At 45.4% G+C, this 25,237-nt stretch overlaps 1 protein-coding gene across 1 annotated transcript in view; it reads left to right on the plus strand.

Annotated features, from left to right (window-relative positions):
* The window catches only part of CLCN1 (chloride voltage-gated channel 1), a 490,813-nt gene that overhangs the window by 144,179 nt on the left and 321,397 nt on the right, over positions 1 to 25,237 (plus strand). Inside the window, exon 2 of the mRNA XM_078654208.1 lies at positions 140 to 293. Coding sequence (XP_078510334.1) covers positions 140 to 293 — 154 coding nt within the window. The remainder of the gene's footprint in view (positions 1 to 139; positions 294 to 25,237) is intronic.

A 25,237-nucleotide genomic window follows, 5' to 3' on the forward strand; every position in this document is an offset into this window, starting at 1 on the left:
TCCCCCTCTCTCTCTCCTCTCTCACTCTCTCTTCACCCTCTCTCTCACCCTCACTCACCCTCTCTCACCCTCTCTTCACCCTCTCTCACCCTCTCTCACCCTCTCTCACCCTCTCTCTCACCCTCTCTCGCCCTCACAGATCTATGGACAGTACACGGACCAGCTCTCAGACTTCGCTCGCAAGGAGGCAGCCAAGCTCTTGCACCAGAAACAGGCCAAAGAGCGCAAGGCTAGCGCCGTGAAGCGCGACAGTGAACCAGAGGTCAAGCGCCTGCACTACTCCAAATGGCGAGGTAAGAGCCCTGCGCATACGCACAACCACTGGGGAGTCTGCCCTCTGTTGGTGAGAAATGGAAGTAACCTGCAGAGTGTCTAACACAGGGGTCTCCAACCAGGAGCTCGGAAGCTACTGGTAGCTCACCAGCACCCTCAAAGTAGCTCTCAGAGGTGAAGCCAAACCAAGCCAATCTCAGAGATTCTGTGTATATTAAAGAAGGCAGCACTGCTCCTTTCACTACCCTTAAGAGTTACAGACAGTCAAACCAAAGGCAGGGCCTGATGATAACAATCAAACACACTCTGTGGTGGCCTATCAATCAATCAATCAATCAATCAATCAGGGATTTATAGAGTGCATCGCTCACCTGTGAGGGTCTCAAGGCTCTGGGGGAGAGTGTGGGGGGATTTGGGCAGCTCAGGTCATTCGGAAAACCAGGCCTTGAGGCGCTTCCTGAATGCTCTCAGTGTGGGGCTTCGTCTGATGCTGGGGGGGAGTTCATTCCAGGTCGTGCTCATGATGTAGGGGAAGGGTGTGCCTCCTGTTCTAGTTCTGTGGGTGCCGGGGATCTCGGCCAAGGCCTGGTCAGCGGAGCGGAGGTTTCTTTTGGGGTGTAGAAGGAGATTCCTTTGTTGAGGTATTGGGGTCCGGTGTTTGGAGGGTTTTATAGGTGTGTGAGCAGCTTGAAGGTCACTCTTCTTTCGACGGGGCGGCCTGTGGAGGTCTCGTAGGAGCAGGGTGATGTGGTCTTGTCGTGGGATGCGGAGGATGAGTCTGGCTGCGGCGTTCTGGACTGTCTGGAGTTTGTGGAGTAGAGATTTGTTGATTCTGGCATAGAGGGCGTTCCCGAAGTCCTGCCTGCCTGGTGATGAGTGCTTGGGTGACGGTCTTCCTGGATTCGGGGGTGGGTCCATTTGAAGGTCTTGCTGAGTAAGCGAGGGTGTTGAAGCATGCGGAAGCTGCAGCGCTGGCCTATGGGTCTGCCACATGAACCTTTTTTATCCACTTTAAATCTACCTAAGAAGGAGATTGGCCATGTTTTCCGCCCTGCTCGGTCAGTCGCACCCTGTGTGACATCAAAGAATAGTGGCAGCAGTAACCAGGGCTGACTCACCAAAGGGTGTGACTGCAAGAACTAGAGTGAAAATGTGTTAGTTGGGAGCATGATCAACCAAAGAACTGAGGGAAGAGAGGATGCATCCAGGGCAGAGAACATTAGAAGCATCATATTATTTTGTGTGGGTGTGTAACATTGTGTCCTTCCCTAAGAAACAGTGTTGGTTCCTTAAAGCTACTCCTAGCGTCAAGGGCTGCCAAATATGTATGCTGGTCCCCATCATAAGAGTATTATCTCTGACGCAATTGTGCCCGTTCGTGGTATAATTCTGCATTAGCCATAATATTTTCGTCCATGACTATTTTGGGCATGCTGAGGTACTGGGTTTTTCAGAACCGGTACCGAACCGGTAACCCAGCGGTGCCAGGGTACACCCAAAGACCTCGGGTACTTTCCTGATTCAGACCACAGAAACTCAGAGTCTTCTAGGTGAAGTCAAGGATCGATTTTATTGGCTGCAACCAAGGTAACAGGCGTCCTAGAAGTACAACACATGGGAAGTATATTCTCAGGAGACTGCTCGAATTTACAAAGCCAGGCTTCTCTTTTTATACAAAATATTCAGCTTCAGGCAAACATTCTTGGATTTACAGTATACTATTCACATATCTTAGTTTACAAAGAAAAAGCAGAGTCATGGTGACAAGCCCATATTTCACTTTGTCCAGCCCACAATAAATTACCCGGCAAGGCCCAGTATTTCCATCAGATATCGGTGGACCCCTAATAAAAACGGGCACCTCCCCATCATAAAGCAAGTGAGAGAGAAAAGAGCAGGAACAGGTGTGAGCAAGATTCGGCAGGGTGTGTGTGCGATGAAAAGTGTTTATGGCCTGTTGAGCCTTGATGCTATCTTGTTCGGCCACTGGGAGAGGAACTGACCAAACAGGTTCGGCCTGGGGCAATGGTTCCAACTTGCACAAGTCAGAGGAAAGTCAATTAAGGTTTACGTGTCCTTTTGGAATCGAATTTGGCTGGATTATAAGCCTATGTAAAGGGCAACTCACAAAATGGCTGCCGTACATAAAATGGAAGCCGAGGGTTTAGAACGTTAATGACGATTTCGAGGAGAAATCGTCACTCGAATATGATGAAAATGCTTGTACATAGTGTACTCGTCATTCTCGGTCTTTTGATACTAAATTCGTCATGTTACGACAAAGTTTTATTCTCGAGTCCAGATTTATTACACAAGTCCAGAATTTTCAGAACCACAAACCCTCCTTTTGCCCTTACATAGGCAATTAATCTATCCTCATGCTAATCTGAGTCCAGATCTATATTCCTAAAGTCATTGAGATGTTGCTGTAACATCATTCTAGTACTTAGTTTGTCTCTTGATACAGGTTTCCTTACACATGATGTAGCACAGAGGCCACATATGGCAGGAGCACACTGCACGCACAGACAGAACAGGAAAAGAATGGCTAAGACCATCCCAATGACCATCAGAATTTTGCATCCCCAGGCGGATATCAGTTCCCAGAACCATCCCATTAACGACCAATCTCCTTTATCCACATGAATAGATTCGGAAACCTTATGTAGTTTGGAGATGGCCTGGTACACTGTTGGAGCGTTATCTGGAATGAAAACACAGCAACTCGATTGGATCAATCTACATACCCCACCTCGGTCTGCAAGTGTTAGAAGGGGCGATCTCAGAGGGCCAGGTTGTGCTCACCCAGACACCCCACGACCCACCTCTTCCACAGAACTTGCCGAGTCTTGATCGTGAGGTCTTCACCAGGGAGGACTTCGAGTCTAGGATCGTACACACTGAGCTCGCACCACACTATGAACAGACACCACACCGTTGGATTCTAGTAACAAGTTCTTTATATAAGCAATAAACGAAGGAAGCACTCTTATATACACAGTGGTCGAGGGACCACAAAGTCTGGGAGGATTCAGGAAGGGGGAAGCGGGACAGTCTTTTAGTCTCTGGGTCAGTACGCGGCGTACCCTACGCACAGCTCTCAATCCTCGAGCCGGGGGATACGGGATGATGGTCGTACTGGCAGCCTCACCTCCGTCGAGTCGGCTCGGTCGTGCTGGTGGTCTCGATGGTCCAGCCGGACGAGGTCAGCAGGGCTCGATCTGGAGAAGTCGTGAGGAGCCGCAACGCTCCTCTCTCCACCACCTCACGCTCCTCTGTCCACCTCACGCTCCTCTCTCCACCTCACGCTCCTCTCTCCACCTCACGCTCCTCTCTCCACCTCACGCTCCTCTCTCCACCTCACGCTCCTCTCTCCACCTCACGCTCCTCTGTCCACCTCACCCTCCTCTCTCCACCTCACGCTTCTCTCTCCACCTCACGCTCCTCTCTCCACCTCACGCTCCTCTCTCCACCTCACGCTCCTCTGTCCACCTCACGCTCCTCTGTCCACCTCACCCTCCTCTCTCCACCTCACGCTCCTCTCTCCACCTCACGCTCCTCTCTCGACCTCATGCTCCTCTTTCCACCTCACCCTTCTCTCTCCACCTCACGCTCCTCTCTCCACCTCACGCTCCTCTCTCCACCTCAACCTCCTCCCTCCATCTCACGCTCCTCTCTCCACCTCACGCTCCTCTCTCCACCTCACCCTCCTCTCTCCTCCTTGTGGAAAAGTAAATTTTGCCATGTTCTGTGTCCCTACGCCTCATCCATCATATGTTATGTATGCATGACCAATATGCATATGTTATTCCCCATTTCTGATTAAAGACGCAATTACAGTTGTGTCCACCTCTGGTATGCTATTTTCCAGTCCTCGTGAATACTACGAATATCAGGCCTATGTAAGTAATGTTGCCACGTTTCTCAGTGTGCACGTTATTCAATTATAAAGTCCCCGTTTCTAGGCCTCAAAAGGGCCCGGACCACAGATTCAGCTCCTGTCTCCTGAAAGCCTCGCTGAGGAGCGATACAGCCCCCACCTGTATCCTCGACCCTTCACTTACTTCCTGCCTCGCAGTGCCCGGTGCAGCCCGGCTCTGCCTCTGAGTCTGCCAAAAGTATGTTATAGTTCCTGCTATCAGTTCAGTCCTCCTCTTCTGCATTCCTAAGCTACTGAACTGCATCAATAGTTTCCGTCATTGTCTAGCCTTCTCGTCTCCACGTTAGAGAAATACTGTATTTAATGGTCATTTAATATTCTTCACGTACTACATGTAGAATAATGCATGGTCCAGTCTTAGAATCAGGTTAGCTTTTCCCCTCATGACTTCTAGTTTATATCAACATGTTCCCTAAACATTAGATACCAGATAGGATTAGGTACATGTCGCTCCGACCCTCCAGACTCTAGTCTCTGCTCCTAGCACAGAGTTCGTAGCCCCCAACTTCTCCTAGTAACACGTCATTGCCAGTTTTCGCGCACCATTAGGTTAGAGGTCCCGGCTCCTTAGGTAGCCCCCTCCTATGTTTCCGCCCATTCATGACATATTCTGTTACGTTTGCATCACATGTCTATGTAAACTCCCAGTTACACCCACTTTTACTGTTATCTCTCGCGACTGTTACACGTCACGCCTTCTATTCCACCCACTGTTACGCCTACTGCAATGTAATGCTATGTGTTTGCGCTATGTATATATATACCAATGTTATGTTATTAAATGTTAGCGCGCTCATCCCAGACCAAGCCCCAGCAGCTGCTGGGCATCTTTTTCCCCTACTGGGTCCCAGTTGTCCTGCTGGGCCCTGTCGTTCTGCTCATCCTATGCAGGTTGTCCTGATCCTGTCCTTATGCTGTAATAAACCTGCAGAAACTCCTACTACCTCGAATCTTGACTCTTATTTATTGAGCTATCTGTTATTTATTCATTCATGCACTCAAAAATAGGGTATTATTTATTTATTTACCACATAATGGCGCCCGAATAGGGACTTGCCCTTTCCCCACGCGTCGGTGAAGCCACGCCGACCCCCTGACCCCCTGCAGTCGTGACGGAACTCTTCTGGCCAAGTGCAGATATTTCTGCTTCAAGTATCCCTCAGGCCCACGGAGGAGACGGAGGAGGCGGTCCAGCATCCGAACGAGACGGTGGAGGAACGCGGCGAGTCCCGACCAGAGCCCAAGCCGAGAGTCCAAGGTCCGAGGTATCCGGAGGTCCACCCGTAACTGAAGTCCGAAGTCCGAAGTTCGTCGTCGTAGTCCAGTCCCGTCCGAGGCCTTCCGTTCCGTGCTGCCCGGTGAGTACCATTGCTGGGGTAGTGTCTAGACAGGGTCAGTCTAAATTGACTCTGGTCCGTGGGTTGGTGGTACCCAAGCCCGCAAACGAAGTGTTCACCTAGGTGGATGCGGGTCTTGATGTGTTCCTTTATGGGACCGGTATGTTCCGTACTGTTACAGCAGCGCATCCAGTAACTCTAGTCTGTTCCGTTCTCGAGAATTCTGTTCTGTTTCTGTTTTCAGTATTTTTCAGGTAGTATTCTGTTCGAACTGTTATTTATGATGTTGTTTAATGTATTTTCAATGTCGTGGTATGCCTGAATTGTTTTCCCAATTGTTATTGTTTTTCGTGTATTGTATTGTGTTCCGATTTAAGTTTAGAATGCCGCTCTTTTCAAAGTTACGTCAGTTAAAAACTAGAAAGGGTCTGCTGGAAGCAGCAGTTCCTGTTCCGCCAAGGGACAGTCCAGGTCACTTTATGTATCAGAAACATGGCATAAGCGCCATATTGTATTTAGATTTATGGGTAGAGTATACCAAACAGTTAGAAGAAAAGTATAGATGGCCCGTATCGGGTACATGGGATGCCGAATGTATCATGCGAGTAGAAGAAGCATTATGGAAAAAGAAAGCCAGACAGTCACAGAAAGATGCCATCGAGTTATGGCGTAAGGAAGCGCATAGAAGAACGGAAAAGGAAGTCAGAAGGTCAGAGTTAAGTAGAGAATCCCAAGAACGAGCCCAAGAAAGAGAATTAATCGAGATAGGTGAACAAGTCAAAGCCGAACAGTCAGACAGACTGAGGCATGCCCTTATTAAGGGTATGTATCCTCTTCTTGCCGAAGGTGTGCCAAAAGCGACCCCGGAGGCATCCAGTAATTTCCCGCCACCATTAGTTCCGACCAAGCTACGTCACAAACCGACCGCAGCTGATATTTTCATTTCGTCCTATTTGGATGACACCGTCCCAGAATATGCAAATCCAGTTCGCGCTCCACCTGTCCCTGTAAATCAGGCACTTCCCGCTCTTCCAGGCACCGGAGTACCTGTTACGGTACCCCCGGGTCAGCCCGCCATACAAGTTCAGCCCACGTTACAATTACCGACCCTGCAAGCACGAAGAATGTCAGTCGACGATTCTAGTCTAGGGGCCGCAGGAGGAGGTCCTCCTCAAACCCCGCCGCCACACAAGCGTTTATCAGCACTCGAATTACATGCTCAAGCATCACAGCGTACTCCCAAGAGTAATAAGTCTGTCGCAGAAATCAGGCAAACCCTTAACGAATGTAGTTATGATCCAGTTCCAGGCGAAAATACTATGGTTTTATATTCCTTGCGTGTAAGAAGAGTGACCGAGTATCTAGTCACCTTACCGAATATGAAAGAAGATCTAGACAGAATATATCGTTTCATCCGTACAGGGGATGATCCAGAAAGTATTGGCGAGATTATGTCCCAAAGGAAAGCCGAGATTCAGCTCATGATATTAAAGTTCCTGATCAATTGTCTAATAAGAGAACAAGATTACCCGACTAAAGATCCCGCCGACATGAGAATCCTAACAAGGTGGAGTGATAATATAGCCGAGGGTAAGCACAAGACCATTAGTGCCATGGAAAGTATGTACAAGAAAATTCGTAAAGAAATAATAAAGTTACACGAACAGCGTAAAGCAGCACAAGTAAGCGAGAAAGAAAGTGCCTCTGATCCTGAGGAAGAAGACGAGAATCCCGTCAGAATAGCGTATGTAGGAAAATCCAGATTTCCAGATCGCCATTTACGTCCAGAACCTAAGTCTATTTTTCATCATCCAGCACGAGAGCCTCGCTCTCTCGAACAAGTATTTCAAGCTACCGATCACATTCTGAAATCACGAGTCGGTTATAGCGAATTAAGTACTATGCACGAACAAGAACTAGCCCGATCAGCAGTCCGATGGATTACTGATTCTACCACTTTTCCAGACGAAATAGTGGCACAAATGTTTCTGAAACTGCCCCCAGCCGAGCAACGACTGGTGGGTATGTATATGATCCAGCACCTCATTACCCTGTATGAGGGTCAACATTCTGATCCAGGTCCGTTACATGATATCCTGAACGAGTTACTCCAGTATAGATGGAGAGGTCTAGGTACCGATTTAATTAGTGTCATTCTAGAACAGCGCCACAAGTATAGAACGTTCCTGAACCCGCATTTTGTTCATGTCTCACCCCCAGAAAGTAAACCGTTTTACATAGACAGACAGAATCCGTTACGAGAAGTCCACCCAGTCCAAGGGGCGGGTGGCGACATGCAACGAGTGTTTGTATACACTCCGATATCAAAGATGGAACTCCTCGAGATGAAGAAATTAATTCCCTGTCATGACAAAGATCCAGCAGGGTTCCATCGAGAATTAAAAGACATGCTCCGTATGGGAGAATACACCTACCCAGATATCATTAAAATGTTAAAAGTTCTGCTACCCGCAGGGGTGTATGAAAAGCTAAAGGAAAAAGAATGGGAGGTGGGAGAGAAAAAGATCGATTGGACAGCTCTAGAAGCTGAAGACAAGGCACGAGTACCAGGTACCGGTCTTGGAGATAAATGTAAAGAGTTACCAGAATTATTGATTCAAGTTTTACCCAGATTATTGACAACTAGGAAAGAAGACTGGGATGCAATCTCAGCCTGCAAACAGAAACAAGAAGAAGATATTAGTGATTTTTATTCTAGATTCGAGAAATGTTTCAGTATTAACAGTGGTCTCAAGACAAGTAGTGAGTCATACCCTCATCTTTTCGTTACCAAATTGGTCGAGAATTCAAGTCCACAGATTAAAAACCGAGTTTTGAAAGTCGAAAGCACCTGGCAAGCAAATAGTCCGTCCCAGATGCTCCAGATGCTCCAGTACCACCAGAATAGAATCAGAGAAGAGCAAGAACACGAGAGAAAACGTATGAAAGACACGAAAATGAAAGTGCTAGTTGCACAATCTATTCCCCAAGACAGTCAGAAGAGGGGTCCGAATCAAGCCAGTCATCCTGCAGCTCCCGTTAAAGGGAACTGCAATTATTGTAAACAGCCAGGTCATTTTATAAACGAGTGTGCAGTTCTGAAGCACAACATAGCTACTGGTAAGACTAAAGAAAGACCACGTCCGCCTAGACAAGAACAAGTTTCACAGGCTCCTCAGTCACAGAATGCACCGCAGACAGTTACAGTACCGCAGCCTATTGCTGCAACACAGCACGTTACATCGCAGATGTACCAGTATGCACAGTCTGAGTATCCAGAGTACCAGTCATATTCATGAAACAGCCTAGAGAGGGAGGTAGGCGTGCCTCTCATCGAGATACCTGTAGACCAAGAAGGTCCCTATGTTCATAGTCAAGTATTAGGGAAAGACAGAAAATTTCTGATCGATACAGGGGCAAGTAGGACCACAATTAGTCATGCCGAAGTTCCAGGGGCTCCGCTCTCAGGCTCAAGAAATGTTTCCCTTGGATTTTCAGGAAAACCCATAGTTAATGAAATATCTCAGCCAGTTACTCTAGAAGTAGGTCCATTGTCCCGTACTACTGATCTGTTACTTACTAAGTCATGTCCAGAAAATCTATTGGGTATTAAGACATTGAAAGAATTAGGTGCAATTATTTGTTGTTCCCCAGAGGGAATACGTCTGTTCCTACGTGACTTTAAGGGTCACTATGTATTACGAGATTTTGATTCAAGATTGTCTAATGTTCCGCAGCAGTTATGGGCGCAAGGTCCAACTGATGTAGGTTACATGCAAATCACACCCTATCGTGTGACTCTCAAACCAGGTGTAGTGTTACCCCGAATCAGACAGTACAGATTGCCACCTGAGGCTGTAGCAGCCTTATCCAAAATTATTGACGAGCTCATGGCTCAAGGGGTAGTTGTAGAAACTGACTCCAATGTATGCAATTCTCCGATCATTCCAGTCATGAAACGTACTGATCCGAATGCACCCCCAGTATATCGATTAGTGATTGATTTACGAGAGCTTAACAAATGTATTATTCCTCAGTACCCAGTTGTTCCAGACATTTCTTCTCTGTTAACTGCCATTGATTCCGAAGCCATGTTTTTCACTGTTATTGACCTCAAGAATGCATTTTTTAGTGTTCCAATTCATCCAGACAGCCAGTTTCTTTTCGGATTCTGTTTAAATGGAAGGAGCTATATGTTTACACGCGCTCCTCAAGGTTTCACAGAAAGCCCTAGTATTTACAGTCAAGCACTCAAGAGACAACTAGACAACATTCACATGCCAACTGACACTGCCCTGCTCCAGTATGTCGATGATCTACTGATCACAGCCCGTTCTGAACGTGCTTGCGAGCGAGCATCACTTACAGTTCTGTATTTTCTAGCCGAGATGGGGCACAAGGTGTCACCTTCGAAGCTTCAATTCTGTGTCCAGCAAGTGGTATACTTAGGACACTTGCTGTCCAAGAGGGGTAGGCAGTTGACACCCGACCGTATCCAGTTAATAGCGAGTCTTCCCCAGCCCAGAACCCAGAAGGAGGTACGTGCTTTTATCGGCCTTACTTCTTATTGTAGACAATGGATTCCCCAGTATGCATTTCTAGCCAAGCCATTGATACAGTTAACGACACAGGAGGCAGCCGTATCGACTGTCCTCCCTTGGACATCTGAACATACACTTAGTTTCAACGAGTTAAAGAAAGCCCTATGTCAAGCTCCAGTTCTAGCTACACCGAACTACAGTAAGCCTTTTACACTTTTCGTTACAGAACGCGAAGGTACAGCATTATCTGTTCTCACACAAGATCAAGCAGGTCAATACAAGCCCTGTGCTTATTTTTCGAGCACATTAGATCCAGTCGCCCAGGCGTTGCCTGCGTGCCTCAAGTCAGTTGCAGCCACAGCACTAGCTATCAGACAAAGTGATTCCATAGTTTTAGGACATTCCCTGACAGTACAAGTTCCACATTCAGTAGAAGTTCTTTTAAACCGAACACAGACTCAGCACTTGACAATTGCACGTTTAACAGGTTATGAATTGACACTGTTCCAGCCACACATAGAAATTAGACGCTGCAACGTCCTGAATCCTGCTACACTGTTACCATCAGTTAATTCAAATCCAGATCCACATGATTGTGTGGAAGTAGTTAACATTACGACTAAGCCAAGACAAGACCTGACAGACATTCCGTTACTAGATCCTGACCTGACACTTTATGTGGATGGTTCATGTATGAGAACTAGTACAGGAGAACTAGTCGCCGCGTATGCAGTGACTACTGACACTGAAGTTATTGAAACACACCGTATTGATACTCTGTCCGCTCAAGCAGCAGAGCTAGTTGCTCTGACACAAGCCTGTATACATGCCAAGAACCTGAAGGTTAATGTTTACACAGATTCACGTTACGCATTCGGAGTTGTACACGACTTCGGAGTGCTCTGGCAGGAGAGAGGTTTTATGACTTCTCATGGAACCAAGATTCAGCATGGTCTCCTTATTCAAGCCCTGTTAGATGCCATACATTTACCGACATCTATTGCTATCATGAAGTGCAAAGCACATACGAAAGTCACAGACATTATTTCCCAAGGTAATGATTTAGCAGACCGCACAGCCAAGCTTACAGCACAGACTCCAGACATTCCAGTTAATCGGACACATACTCCAGATCTGATTACATGCATGACAGTTAAGGACCCTACACAAGATGTCATAGATATCCAGTTACATGCTACTCCCGATGAAATCAAGAAATGGTCTGTACAAGGAGGGGTCCAGACAGATCAAGGATGGTTAACGAAGGGTAGAGCCACATGGTTTCTCCCCGATTCTATGGTTCAAGTCATTATCAATACCGCACATAGTCCAGCACATTTAGGAGAAAAAGCTATGTTAGACAGTATCCAGAACATTTGGTTCAACAAGCATTTACGAGCTGCAGCCAAGCAGAAAGTCCGTACCTGTATGATATGTTGTCAGTTTAATCCAGGTAAAAGTGTCCCGGTGGAACAAGGTGGTTTCCAGCCCCCTGACCACCCTTTTGAGGTCCTCCAGATGGATTATATTCAGATGGAGCGATGTCGAGGTTTCAAGTATGTCCTTGTAGTAGTATGCGCTTTGTCCAGGTGGACAGAAGCATATCCAGTCCCAGATTATACAGCCGCGACCACTGCCAAACAGTTGGTTCGTGAATTTTTCCCTAGATACGGACTCCCTAGAGTCGTATATTCTGATAACGGTCAGCCATTCTCATCCGAACTCATGAAGCACGTTTCCCTGTTGTTAGGGTACCAGTGGAAGTTCCATTGTGTACGCCATCCAGAAGCAGCTGGACTAGTAGAAAGACATAATCAGACTCTGAAAATCCGTATAGCAAAAGTCTGTAAAGACAAAGGTGTAGACTGGTTAGTAGCTTTGCCAGTCGCTCTGTTTTACATGCGTATGGTCGCACATTCCAGATCAGGTCTGTCCCCGTATGAGGTCGTTTTCGGCCGCCCCCCTAACATGTGGGGTACTCCTAGACCCCGAAGTATTACCGATGTTTCATGTAATATGCTGACAGATTACCTAGCTTCCTTGATGTCTGCCCTCAACTCATGTCGTTCACAGGTTGCCGCCACATTCCCAGACAATACCGAGGTGGCACCGCACGAGATCGTTCCAGGGTCGTTGGTGATGATCCGCAACTTTGACAGATCAAGTCCGCTGGAACCACGTTGGAAAGAGCCACGTCAAGTCCTCTTGACCACCCGAACTGCCGTCAAGTTAGAAGGCAGGAAGGGGTGGGTCCACCTTTCTCATGTAAAACTTTTTAAAGGACCAAAGCCAGTCGTCAAAGACATTGCCAAGAACATTTCCCAGGATTCGAAGGATTGCCAGAACATCGTTTTAAAGGACTGTCCCGCACCAGACTTTGTTACAACCCCTCCCTTGTTAGAAAAAACTCCGCAACAGGAGTATAAGTTAAAGCTCAGGTCTAATAAGTCAGCCAGTTTGATTGTATAAGTCCTCCCCTAGGTGAAACGGTTAGACTGTTTCTGACATGTATAAAATAGACCCCCATAGTGAGAGAGTCAGTCGCAGTTCACTACAATGCATCGTTTTTCTGAGTTTCATATTATTTCTCAGCCTAATGATTTCCTGCACCAGCTACGCATTTTTTCTGTATTTACCAGTTCCTCATGTAAATATGTCTGCTAATGCTACAGTAGAGCACACGTTTAGTGATCTGCCTCCTCACGAATATTCATACCGCCTCGCCATGCGTAATAACACATTCATCCGTATGTTACATTATTCACACCAGACCAGCAATGCCACTAATTGTTGGGTGTGTGGTCGACTCCCCCCTTTCCAGACATCGAAGGGAGTTCTGCCACTCTTTCCTTATCCATTCTCACACAATGGTTCGTGTGGAGCATGGTCCACGTTAACGTCATCCTCAACAGATATGTCTTTTCTTAACAGTACATGTTTTCCAGACAAGCAAGGTTTTCCCCACAGAACAGGTTTAGATTTAGAAAATGAGGTATATAATTTAGGAAATTATTCGTCGAATTTCATGGTTCTGAATGTTCAGTCTGATAATACTCCAGACTTACCTGCTATTTCAGTACTACCAGTCAAAGGCGAATTATGTATCCGTAATTATGGTTCTGTACATATAGGTCATAGTGAATGTACTACTGTTGTCAAGTATGGTGACAGTGGGAAATCTATTTTCAAAGCTTCACGTCATTCTTATTTTGTTTGTGGTCAAACTGCATATGTCCGTCTGCCCCTCGATTGGGAGGGAACCTGTTACATTGCCTTCCTACTGCCACCTGTTTTTCTAGCTCCACCTGATTATCATAGGAATTCTTTCTTAGTACACACTAGACCTAGAAGGGAGTCCCCAATTATCGATCAAACTGAAACTGCTCTAGAACAGTATACAGATTTCAATAAAGGTTTCTTTTTCTTTATAGGACCTGTCCAGAATAGTAAACTGATCCGTAGGTTAACAAGAACCCTTGAAGCTGTAGTAAATGAGACTGCCTCTGCTCTAGGTAACTTAACCGAAGAGCAATCTGCTATGAGATTTGTCGTTTTACAGAATCGTCTCGTCCTTGACGTCATACTGGCCGATAGGGGCGGGGCCTGTAGAATTCTCGGATCCAGTTGTTGCATTTTTATTCCAAATAACGCGCCGTCTGTTTATTCAGCTATAACCAGACTTCATAAAATTGCCCATCTGTTACATCAAGATCCAGGCACCTGGACATGGTCCGGTTGGTTCTGGAATATAATTTCCGCATGGGGATGGAAAGTCCTGTCCTTCCTAGGTATTGCAGTAGCGATCATATTTAGCTGCTGCCTCTGTATACAATGTGGCCCTGCGATTTGCAGCATGTGTGCTACCTCTTGTATTCCTAGTCCCAAGCCCCGTTCTAAATCCCGTTCCAAGACAATTCGAGACGAGCAAATGGTACTGTATGAAATGATAGACGGTATCATGAATATTGATGTTTCCTGATGTAAACGTAGTGACAAGGAGGGAATGTGGAAAAGTAAATTTTGCCATGTTCTGTGTCCCTACGCCTCATCCATCATATGTTATGTATGCATGACCAATATGCATATGTTATTCCCCATTTCTGATTAAAGACGCAATTACAGTTGTGTCCACCTCTGGTATGCTATTTTCCAGTCCTCGTGAATACTACGAATATCAGGCCTATGTAAGTAATGTTGCCACGTTTCTCAGTGTGCACGTTATTCAATTATAAAGTCCCCGTTTCTAGGCCTCAAAAGGGCCCGGACCACAGATTCAGCTCCTGTCTCCTGAAAGCCTCGCTGAGGAGCGATACAGCCCCCACCTGTATCCTCGACCCTTCACTTACTTCCTGCCTCGCAGTGCCCGGTGCAGCCCGGCTCTGCCTCTGAGTCTGCCAAAAGTATGTTATAGTTCCTGCTATCAGTTCAGTCCTCCTCTTCTGCATTCCTAAGCTACTGAACTGCATCAATAGTTTCCGTCATTGTCTAGCCTTCTCGTCTCCACGTTAGAGAAATACTGTATTTAATGGTCATTTAATATTCTTCACGTACTACATGTAGAATAATGCATGGTCCAGTCTTAGAATCAGGTTAGCTTTTCCCCTCATGACTTCTAGTTTATATCAACATGTTCCCTAAACATTAGATACCAGATAGGATTAGGTACATGTCGCTCCGACCCTCCAGATTCTAGTCTCTGCTCCTAGCACAGAGTTCGTAGCCCCCAACTTCTCCTAGTAACACGTCATTGCCAGTTTTCGCGCACCATTAGGTTAGAGGTCCCGGCTCCTTAGGTAGCCCCCTCCTATGTTTCCGCCCATTCATGACATATTCTGTTACGTTTGCATCACATGTCTATGTAAACTCCCAGTTACACCCACTTTTACTGTTATCTCTCGCGACTGTTACACGTCACGCCTTCTATTCCACCCACTGTTACGCCTACTGCAATGTAATGCTATGTGTTTGCGCTATGTATATATATACCAATGTTATGTTATTAAATGTTAGCGCGCTCATCCCAGACCAAGCCCCAGCAGCTGCTGGGCATCTTTTTCCCCTACTGGGTCCCAGTTGTCCTGCTGGGCCCTGTCGTTCTGCTCATCCTATGCAGGTTGTCCTGATCCTGTCCTTATGCTGTAATAAACCTGCAGAAACTCCTACTACCTCGAATCTTGACTCTTATTTATTGAGCTATCTGTTATTTATTCATTCATGCACTCAAAAATAGGGTATTATTTATTTATTTACCACATCCTCATCCTCCTCTCTCCACCTCACACTCCTCTCCCCACCTCACGCTCCTCTCTCCACCTCACGCTCCTCTCTCCACCTCACGCTCCTCTCTCCACCTCACGCTCCTCTCTCCACCTCACGCTCCTCTCCCCATCTCACGCTCCTCTCTCCACCTCACCCTCCTCTCTCCACCTCACACTCCTCTCTCCAACATTATCGCACTATTGCGCCTCTATTAGATTTGGGGGTCTCTGGTTGGCACAGGTAGGTACTTGTGACAAGCAGGGACCCTCTCCTCTAGTCAGGGTAAGGGGATTACACTCCTAAAATAACCCCTGCTCTCCCTCTAGGTAGCGGTGGCACGAGCAGTCAAGGCTTACTTCAGAGGCGTTGTAAGTTAAGCGGTTGTGGCCACATACAGTAACCCAGTGACAACACTCCAAATGGACACCACACAGGTTTTATATAAAAAATAAGTAGACTTTATATAGAGTTACCACAAGACCATAAACGACAAAAATACAATACTATTACTTTCAGATGGTAGATTTAAGCTTAGTTCAGTTCTTTAATGTGACACACTGCGTCAATGTACCTTAAGTTGCGTTGCTCTTCCACGACAAGCAATGTTGCAGCGATGGGAATGCGGCAAAGTTCAGGTGCAAAGAAATAAAGACGTGAAGATCTTCCAGATGCGGCACGCTTCTCGGGGATGCAAGAAGCTCTCGGTTCATTGCATGGACTACAGCGACATCCAAGATGCGACGGCAGCAGCTCCAGCAGCAACGCTCTTCTCCCACGATGCGTGAAGCTTCCGCACGATGCGATAACTACAGCGGCGACATCCAAGATGCGACGGCAGCAGCTCTGACGGCGGCGTGCTTTTCGGGGATGTGAGGTGCTCTTGGTCGATGCGGTGCAGTGTGAAAGTTCCAGCGGCGACACCCTCCTTCGGAGTTGCGATGGCAGGCACATCGACAGCGACACGCTCCAACCTCGTTGCAAGATTCTTCTCCTGATGCGGTGCAGTGCGACAGCGACAGCGGCGACACCCTCCTTCTTCGGAGTTGTGATGGCAGCAGCAGCAACGGCGACATGCTTCCTCTTCGTTGCGGCACCCCTCTCTCCGATGCGGTGCAGTGCGACAACTACAGCGGCGACACCCTCCATCGGAGTTGCAATGGCAGGCTCAGCGATGGCGACACGCTTCTTCTCGTTGAGTCGCGCTTCCAGCTCCTTGCAACACGCAGTTGCTCAGAAGGCACAAAACAGCAGCAGGCACTTCCAATAGAACTCTGAGGAGCTGGGGGGTGAAGACTGTTGTCCCTGAGACTTCAGCAGGAGGCAAGCTCTTTTCCAAGCCCTTGGAGATCCTTCACAAGTTGAAAGCAAAGTACACAAAGTTCCTTTCTCCTTCCTTTGGCAGTCAGGCAACCACTGCAGGCCAATCCCACAAGCAGCACTTCAGCTTGGGAATAGACAATCCTCAGTTTCTTCAGGTTCCTCTCCTCAGTAAAGGTTTCTTCTTGTTGTCCAAAAGTGATCTATTTTCATGGGATCAGGGTCCCAATATTTTTACCCCAAAATCCTTTGTTCTCTGAGGGGAGAGGGGCCTTTGCCCAGTCCAAACCAGTTCCTCAGCACTTTGTTTACCAGACTTCTCCTTTCCTTTCACAGTGCAGGCAGAAACATCAGACGCCCCACAGGAGGTGGAGCCAGCATTGTGGAAGGCAAGTATAGTCCTGGAGCACTTTGTTGACAGGACTCCTTCTCTTCTTTCAGTGTACAGGGCAGAGACATCAGCTGCTCCCCAGGGGGTGGAGCCAGCATTGTGGAAGGCAGGCACAACCCTATTCAGAGTTCAGGTGCAACTCCTCCCTCCATCTAGATGCAGATCTCTCTATTCACCACTGGGTGACTCAGCCTGTCTCCTAGAATCCCCCAGCCCTGTCACTTCATGAAACCAGACAAAGGAATACACAAACTAGCAGAGGCAGGCTTGAATGGTTGTTCCCTGAGTCTGTTAGGATTATTCTTATTAGTATGACCAGTGTAGTACACTTGTATTAGTTGATGAACACAATTATCACAAACAAAGTTGTGCTTCCCAAACAGAAAATACATATATTAAGCAGTCTTCATTGTAGTTGTATTAAAATTCTTTATTGAAATTCAGTTAACCTCCTTATTCTTGATTAAATACACCATAACATTGCTTTGCCGCCAACACGTTTCATCCCTCTTGGGACTGCTTCAGGTCTTAAAGTGGTCTTGTTTCTTTTAGTTGTTGGTTAATTTGACTCCGAGCCAACCTTAGCAGCAACCACGATAAAGCAAAGTATATTGGGAAAAGCAATCCCCGTTGTTCATGTGGATTCTTATGTTCTGAATGGATTAGTCTTGATTATAAGTATCGCCTGAAAGGCCTGGTGCTCATTGCTTGTAATAGCTCTTCGCAATCAATGGATTTGTGATGTATTCCTATAGGTTCTGTATCGATCCCCCTATTCCTGACCCTATTCTGGTTAACAAGTTAACTAGCAGCCATCCCATGATGCAGAAAACTCCCATGATGCAGAAACCGTTATCTGATTAAGCCACACTACGGCACAGGAACGTGTTATCTGATTAGGTCATAACGCTTGCCATCTAATTAGACAAGCGATATTCCTCCAGCCCCTGATAAGGCATACGGAGTTCTCAAAACAAATCAAACCTATGACAACCTGGGAAAAACCCTGCAGCCATTTTTTTGATTTCATCGAGAACTTCAGCAAAAGAATGTGCTAACGACCAGGTGGTATGACATCCTTATTGACGTATCTATGTCCATCCTTACGTCAATCTCGGCACCTTAAAGGTATAAATATTACCGATATTGCCCTATGCAAACACACGCGGTGGTGACGAGATCGGAGCAGCCAGACTTGCCGAAGCCCAGAGCAGAGCAGACCCCGCTGGCGCAGCCTCGCCTTCCTGACGCGCTTAGAACGAGACGCTGCTTACTCCTGCCGAGAAATCCAGCTCCGGCGCTTCCGGGTAGCCCTCGCAGGCAGCCTGGGATATCGAGACCAGAGGCGAGAGATACCATCCCTCATTCATCCTAGATTCCAGGTACAGAACTGAATAACCCCTCGCAGAGAATTCTTTAGTCAGTCACTTGGCAAAACAAACTTAACTTAAACTGCTACTTTCCACCCCCGCCCACGTATTAGGCTTAGGTCAGGTACACTGGGGTAGGCGTAGTTAGAAACACCAGTTGAGTACGATTAGTCAAATGTATATGTATATGTATCTATTTTATTCATTTTAAACCTTCATATGGCTTAGAAACCATATCAATGTTTTTACAGTATTATTTTATACTTCTGCTTTTAATGTATGCACTTTACTTAACCATAAGTATTGCAATAATATCGATCCATTTCTCCTGTATGAGAAAAGAGACTGATCAATAAATACCATCTTTTATTGAACACGCCCGTCTCTTCCTTTTCTCTACAATCTGGTGAGACTAAGAATGCACGTACTGACTGAGTAAAATAAGTCGTCTTTTGTTTTCACACGACTCTAGAGATACACTCTTGATTAGGGGAGAGCAAAGTTGTCATGTTCTATGGTTGTCAGAAACTAAATCCCTTCTTGTCTATCCAGGGAGGTTCAACTCCTCCTTGCCTATTCGAGAAAGTTTCTAGTGAACTCTGAGCTAGCTGGCAAACCCAAAACTTTAAGTCTAATATCGACAGTAGAAGACCTAGTTAACGTCTGGTCTAGGCCTATACTATTGAAGGTATTATTCCAATGCGCAGAGCCTATTGGGATAATAGGAACTACACCACATGGCGCCCAACGTGTTTGGATAGGCGATAAAACTAACGCAAGACATTTAGAGTAACTCAGTCGTGCTTTTTCACTCAGACCCCTTTTTTCCCATAATACTCCAAAGACGTCTGGAGTGGGTGAAAGTTCATATCCGCCAGACCTCGCAGGAGGAAACTCCTATGTAAGGTTCTTGGTTTAGTCAACGTTGAAGGATACACTGTTCCAAAATATTGTGCATCTAATCTTTGTTTCCATAAGAACCTGATCTGCAAACAAACAAAAAAGCCTTCCTGTCGGTAAAATGGTAGACAGTGATGGAGAAAGAGAGGCAGCTAGAATAACTGCTGAACTCGTAGCAGCTGATAATGCACTGCAAGAAGCAGACACGGATATAATAATCATCCCGGTCAACACAAGGAAATCTATAACCTTAAAACTTATAGAAAATGGACTGACACCTAGAGGTGGCACAGTCATATTCGTAATAGAGGCACACGAATATCGGCAGACAGAGGTATTCTATTCATGGATACACTTTCCAGCAGCAAACGCTGTAACAAAGCACTTCCACTATTACAAAACAGAGGAACCTCCTAATGAGTACATTCATTTCGAGGAGGTGGAAGTACCACTCAAATTTCAAGAGCACCTGCTCTTGTTTAATGGCGCCCTAAAACATAATAATCACATCACCAGGCTCGGTCCCTTAGGTAGACCAGGAGCAACGTGGCCGGTCCTAGCCGGATACACACCACATCCAGACATCGACGGGATGTCTGCAGCAGAGCTTTTAACACAACTAAAACAATTAATAAAAATACATAGACAATTAGTCCAATATGTAATGCGGACTTCAACAATCCAAACAGCAATTAAAATTCCACAGCTGACCCCTCATCAGGGGAACACAAATAATAATAATAATAATCCACATTTGTATAGCGCACAATCACCCGTTAGGGTCTCTTGGCGCTGGGGGCCGTCGGGAAGATTAAGCAAGCTATTGCCCAGAGTCGCATGGTGCTGGGCTAACCTGCCGCCGGAGCCGGGGATCGAACCCTGATCCCCAGATTCCAGCGTCAGTCGCCCTGGCCGCGGCTCCACACCTCTCCAAATAAAATTACACCACAGAACATACATTTCTGCCTAGGTAAAGTACCAGCTAAACGGGAACAAATACCATTCTGGTTAGCACAGAAAATCACCCAAATAGAGGCGGTGTTTCCAGACACCACCCCGTTAGAAAAACACAGGATTCTGACTATCTGTCTTCCAATGGGAATCGCACCACACGTGGAGGACTGTGACACTTGGGGTACAGTTTTTGCTTCCATTTACACAAAAAAGCATGGTGTTCCATCCATCTCGGTAATACCAGATGTGCTAAAACAAATTCAAGATGAATACGGTCCAGAACCCGCTTTAACTCTTGGTATGAAATTACTAAAAGACTTCAAGCAGGTCTCGGCTATATTATTAGCCAACATAAAGGGAGAAGCAGCAAACGTGGCGATCCGCCAGAGGTTAAAAGAGATAGATATAGCAGAACAACCAGCTGAAATTGCCAGAATTATAGAAAAGTCCTATGAGGAACTAGGTAGAGATAGTTTAGGTGGAATACCAGTAAAACCACAACTGATTGAAAGTCCTGAAAAAATATTTTTTAATAATAATTCAACATCACAAAAAAGAGCTGGGATGGAAACAAACAATCCAATCCTAAAGAAAAGAAATTCCAGTCCAGAGGAAGGTCTCCTCGGCGGAGAGAAAGATCTCCGAACCAAAGACACAGGTCACCCCAAAGTGATCCCTCTGGGAAAAGATATAACCTTAGAAATAGGGATAATATAAAGAAGCCTGATAGATATCAAGATTTTGATACACGCCCCTCTCAATCTTTTCAGACTTCCTCGCAGAAATCGGAAAGAAGAGGACGATCAGAACAAAGAGAAGAGCACGCCAAGTCCAAAGACAAGGAACCTGCTCATCTAAAAAAGAAATTACAATTTCCAAAAAAGAAGGTAGCCAGTATTAAAGTAGTTAACAATGCCGAGAATACTGAGGACACAACTGAAAAACGGAGAATGGGCTCAGACAATGCTAGACAGCGCAGCAGAAGTGAGCATAGCTCGCAAAGTCCTTATGAATCATCTGGAGACAGTGGACACGAATGAATATCTTCAAGTGGAAACTGCAGACACCAGAGTTAGCAAACCTCACAAAATATATGAAATAACATTACGTATAGAGGGGGAAAAGACTAGAAAAATAAGGGGACTATTTTGGGATAATCTCTCCAAGGGCTATGACATCCTTCTAGCTGAAAAAGACTGGCCACCAGAGTTTGTCAGGGATTGCCCTCATGGCGAAGAAATAATTATGCCTGCCTTCTCAAATCATATCCCAATTCATAAAAAATACACACTTGCTAGAAAGTGGGCAGTAGCTCAAGCTCCTGCTTTATATAAAAATCATGTAGGATGGGATGAGGATTCTCCTCCTCACAAAATCCAGTTAAAATCACAACCTACTGCACAAAGGCAGTACCCAATTAAGCAAGAAGCTAAAAAACAGGTAAAAGAAATCCTAGATCAATTAGAATACCAGGGGGTGATTGAAACTTGCACCTCACAAATGAACAACCCTTTGTTTCCGGTCTCCAAACCAGACAATTCATATCGTCTAGTTTTGGATTACAGACACCTTAACTCATGTTGCAAAACTTTTTCAGTGCAAAACTCGCATAGTGCTGCACTAATGAATAACATAGTGCGCAAAAAATACAAAACAACATTAGACATCTCTAATGGATTCTTTTGTCAAAACATAGCACCAGAGAGCAGATATTTGTCTGCGTTCTCAATAAATGGCACTCAAAAACAATTCTGTCGGTTAGCCCAGGGGTACAAGAACAGCCCAGGGGTATTCTCAGCGAGAGTAACAGAATTACTACAAACATATGATGACAAAGCATTATCTTATGTCGACGACATATACTTAACAGATGATGACTTGGATACTCACTTGAAGAGAGTGAACACCATAATACTTGGGTTCGCAGCAGAGGGTTACAAATTCAACTTTAAAAAAACCAGAATTGCCCATCTGACAGTCCTGTTCTTAGGATATGAATTATCAAGTGAAGGCAAAAGCCTGGCTGACAATTTCCTAGAGAAATGTGCCGTACTCCAAGCACCTAGAACACTAAAAAACCTACAGTCAATTCTAGGCTTCCTAAATTTCGGAAGAACATACATTGCAAATTACGCAGAAAGGGTCAAACCCCTTTATGATCTAATAAAACCAGATTTTAAAAGAACCAATTGGACTCAAACACACACAGAAATTCTGAGATCCTTACAAACAGACATGTTAATTAAAACAAAATTAGAAACACGTGATAACACACGCAATCTTGTGATTCGAGTCATCCCAGGAAGATGCGGATTCACATACCTGACCTCTAATGAGGGAGAAAAAGTACCAATTGCATTCAAATCACACTTGTACACAGAAGCTGAAAAGAAGTTCAGTATTAAAGAAAACATTGTTCATGCAGTTCAAACCGCAATAGCTAGAGAAAAAGATAAAGCTGACGGTAGACATATCACGGTCAGAACAGCAGAATCAGCCTTTGAGGCATTAACAACACCATGTAATTTACCAACAACAGCATTGAATCCGGAATGGATACAATGGGTGAATTCAATTACAACAGACAAAATATACTACTATTTTGATCCAGAATTAAAGGAATTAAAACACCTAGAATATGAAAGAACATTCCCTCTGCCAATCGACATTCTGCCCTTACGACAATACGCTTGTGTAATCTATACAGACGGACATGCTCAACCCTCCGTTTGGGGAGAACAAGCATACAACCCCACATGTGAGATTACAAAAGAAGTGTGGCGCGGAGGTAAACTAAGACCTCTATTAACAAAAACACACTCAGTAGAAACTAATTCAGAACAACAGACTGAAATATTGTCATTGAAAATAGCGCTAGATAATGCGGATCGCGAATTCCCGACACTTATAGTGTCCGATTCATATTACTGCGTCAAATCATATAACAACGATTTGCAGACATGGATTCAAAACGGTTACAAGGATGACACAGGTGCAACAATAAAGCAAAAACTGCTTTGGGAACAAATAGTTCTGTTACAAAAAGAACTACCAAAGACTCACGTGACACACTCACTGAGTCATCAGCGTGATGGCGTTCACGTTGCAGGGAATTCATTGGCTGAGACAGCCACAGCGGTAGCAACTAAATCGGCTTCCGTAGCTAGAAAAAAGCGTACAGTAAAATACATTGACGGTGAAACAGTGCTGGCGGTGAAAACGTCATCAAAAGGCGACTGCTCAGCGCTACCGATCAACTATCCACTCAATTATACATACATAATCGATGCAAACTCCGTCCCTTTTGCTCGAATCCCTGGAGTGGGGGATAGAGTAATTCCAAACATGGACAGGAGAACATTGTTAATTGCAGACGCACATATGGGCGAGGGTCTCGGACACCTCAAACTAAAAGATTCTCTGGAAGAATTACAATCAGTGTACTGGTGGCCAGGCATGAGCCTGCAGCATCACATTTTTGTAAAAAAATGCCCTGACTGCAACAGAGATCGCAGCGGCGAGAGAAACGGTGTAATACCGTGGCGTTTCACTCAAGAAGGGCTAAGCAATAATCAATAAGACCAGTGTGAATAAGGCGTCCTATTAACAAACAAAGACTAGTTTCCACTTATAATGTAGACCCCAGCACTCGGCTGACGTCGGGACTGTTATACAAAGATTTGCGAGTCTAAATGGCATATACGCTAGGAGCATGCTACGTTTGACCAATGTTTTCACTTTAGCCCTCATGCTTGTGTGGAAACATGGCCAAATGAGCATAGCACAGCGGGATTCTTCTCACTTCCTTCCTGAGGGATACGGGATGGTGTAAAGAAAAAACCAAGGCAGAAAGAAATCTATAACGGAAAGGGTATTAGGTTCGGGAGCTGGGTGGGTCAAACATCTAATAAGTGTCCAACGTAGTCTAAATAACCTGCCAAGAAATTCTCTGAAGGGATTCAGTCCGTACGAATTATTGTTTGGAACTAGGATGTTAGTCTTAGATCTCGACAGTCAGACTTCAGTGGTGAAGGAAAAAAGCCTTGATATCAAAGATCGTTTGGCTATTTTGCAGGACTTAAACAAAACAAGAAAAGACCTGAGCAACATAAAGTTGAAACAGCAGCCAACAACCACTGAAGAACCACCACCTGTCCCAGCAAGACCTGTCTGGATTCCAAAAGTCGGGGATCTAGTCAGAGAAAAGATCGCGGTAAAGAAGGAATTTGGGCCTTCTTACAGAAAAGCAGTTCCTGTCTTGTCTATCAACGGGACAAGATCAGTTGTACTACCGCCGCTTGCTGGTAAAAAGGAGAACCGAGTTGTATCAATCGACCTGGTAAAACCACAATCATGTGGCCGATAACAAATAGTAGGCCAAGTGGACTCCCCATAAGTAGCAGAACACCAAGGTTTGCTACCAATACAGAGGTCCTAACAAAGAGGCTAATCACATTCGAAACGCCTACAGAAGAACAACAAGGACTATGCAACAATGCAATGGAACTTAAACCTCTGAAAACCCAAATAAAAACATTTAGCAGAGACACACCAACCTACAATGAAGTAACAAACGAATATGCAAAAAACAGTAATCGTGAAGCAATTGGAACATTTGACAGAACTGCATCCGGCTACTTCATAAACTTCGATGATTCCTCTGAAGGCTTCAGTGAATCAAAAACACAGCCATCAACAAAAACCTTTAAAGATAAAGCTAAAGAAGTTTTTAAACAACTGAAAGAAACATATCTAATTTCTCCATGGATTGAATTTTGGGTGGGTTTTGGTGCATTTATCCTCATACTTTGGCTCATCATGGTACTAACTTTGGGACGCTTCATTGAGGGAAAATATGCTAAAATGGACACAGCAAGTCAGAAAATCAACTTGATCCTCAAACCACACACATCTTCACACGTCGAGAAAAGAGAACTTTCTTCAGTCAACTTCAC

The sequence above is a fragment of the Lissotriton helveticus genome, chromosome 7 (assembly GCF_964261635.1).
Source record: "Lissotriton helveticus chromosome 7, aLisHel1.1, whole genome shotgun sequence".
NCBI lineage: Eukaryota > Metazoa > Chordata > Amphibia > Caudata > Salamandridae > Lissotriton > Lissotriton helveticus.